The sequence below is a fragment of the Lemur catta genome, chromosome 1 (assembly GCF_020740605.2).
Source record: "Lemur catta isolate mLemCat1 chromosome 1, mLemCat1.pri, whole genome shotgun sequence".
Lineage (NCBI taxonomy): Eukaryota > Metazoa > Chordata > Mammalia > Primates > Lemuridae > Lemur > Lemur catta.
In genome coordinates, this window is record NC_059128.1 from 68,204,691 (window position 1) to 68,206,124 (window position 1,434).

General features: G+C 41.7%; 1 protein-coding gene across 1 annotated transcript; it reads right to left on the minus strand.

Moving 5' to 3' along the window:
* Positions 1–202: 202 nt before the first annotated feature.
* On the minus strand, positions 203–1,172 carry LOC123621610 (olfactory receptor 4K3). The gene has a single exon (XM_045527476.1). The coding sequence runs from the start codon at positions 1,148–1,150 to the stop codon at positions 203–205; it is 948 nt and encodes a 315-aa protein (XP_045383432.1). The 5' UTR covers positions 1,151–1,172.
* Between the last annotated feature and the right edge of the window lie 262 nt (positions 1,173–1,434).

Here is a 1,434-nt window from a genome sequence, read left to right on the forward strand (position 1 = left end):
ATAAGTTTTATAATGCCCTTACTAAATGTTATTTTGGGGAAGGAACAATCAATATTTCATATGATCAGAGCAGAACTCAGTGACTGCTGAGGTTGATTACAGAAATAGTTTTACCATGAACTAATTGATTTATTGCACTATATGAACAAACTGAATAAGGGGGATAAATGCTGAGTAAGTATTCATTTGCATATGAAGAAAATTAAGGGGTATGATCAGTCTTCCTAGAGTTAAAGACACGTCTGCTTAGTTTCCTCATAGAACACTTGACATCTTTATTTCTCAGGGTATAGATCACTGGATTCAAGAAAGGGGTGAATACGGTATAAAATACTGAGAGTGCTTTGTCTATTGGGAAATTTGTGAAAGGCCACACATAGATGAAAATGCATGGGCCAAAGAAAAGGGTCACAACAGTGAAGTGGGCAGTGCAAGTGGAGAGGGCTTTGGAGGACCCACTAGAGGACCTCTGTTGAACAGTGACCAGAATGATAGTGTAGGAGATCACCAAGAGGATGAAGCACACCAGGGCAATCATGCCACTGGTTGAGATCATGAATACCCCCAGAATGTACGTGTCAACGCAAACGAGTTTGATCACCAAAGGAAGGTCACAAAAGAAGCTGTCTACTTCATTGGGTCCACAGAAGGGCAAATTTACAGTAAATGCTAACTGACTCAGAGCATGGAAGATGCCAACAATCCAGGAAAGTATCACAAGCCCAACACACATCCTCTGGCTCATGATGGTTAAGTAACGTAGAGGCTTACAAATAGCCACGTACCTATCAAAGGACATGGAGATCAGCAGTACAATCTCAGCACCTCCTAAGAGATGTAGGAAGAATATCTGGGTTATGCAGCCTCCAAAAGAGATGGCTTTGTGCTCACTGAGGAAGTCCACAATCATTTTTGGGGTGGCAAATGAGGCCAGGGACATGTCAATGAAGGAGAGATTGCCCAGCAGAAAGTACATGGGAGAGTGCAGGCGAGGCTCTGATGCGATGGTGAGTACAATAAGGAGGTTCCCCAGCACAGTGGCTGCATAGACCGTGGAGAAAAACAGGAAGTAAAATATCTGGAGTTCTGAAGAACTGGACAGACCCCGTAGTATGAATTCGGTCACGGTGGACTGATTGTTCCAGGCCATTCACTCTGATTTCTGAAAGGACATTGACAGACATTTCCAGATGAGAGAACTAGGAAAAAAGTACAGCATTGAAACTCAAAGTGGGATTTTTTGCATAGAATCATTTAGTGGCAGCCACCACTGGGTCATTCCCATTGTATCTTTTCCTGACTCACAGTGGCCAGATAGTAGCTTTTCCAGATGTTTCAAATGATTCAATTAAAGATTAATTCTTATGACTTAGCAATTTGTCCTATAAGTAAAGTGCAAATATTCATAAAAGGAGTGAAAATTAAGGCATTCTA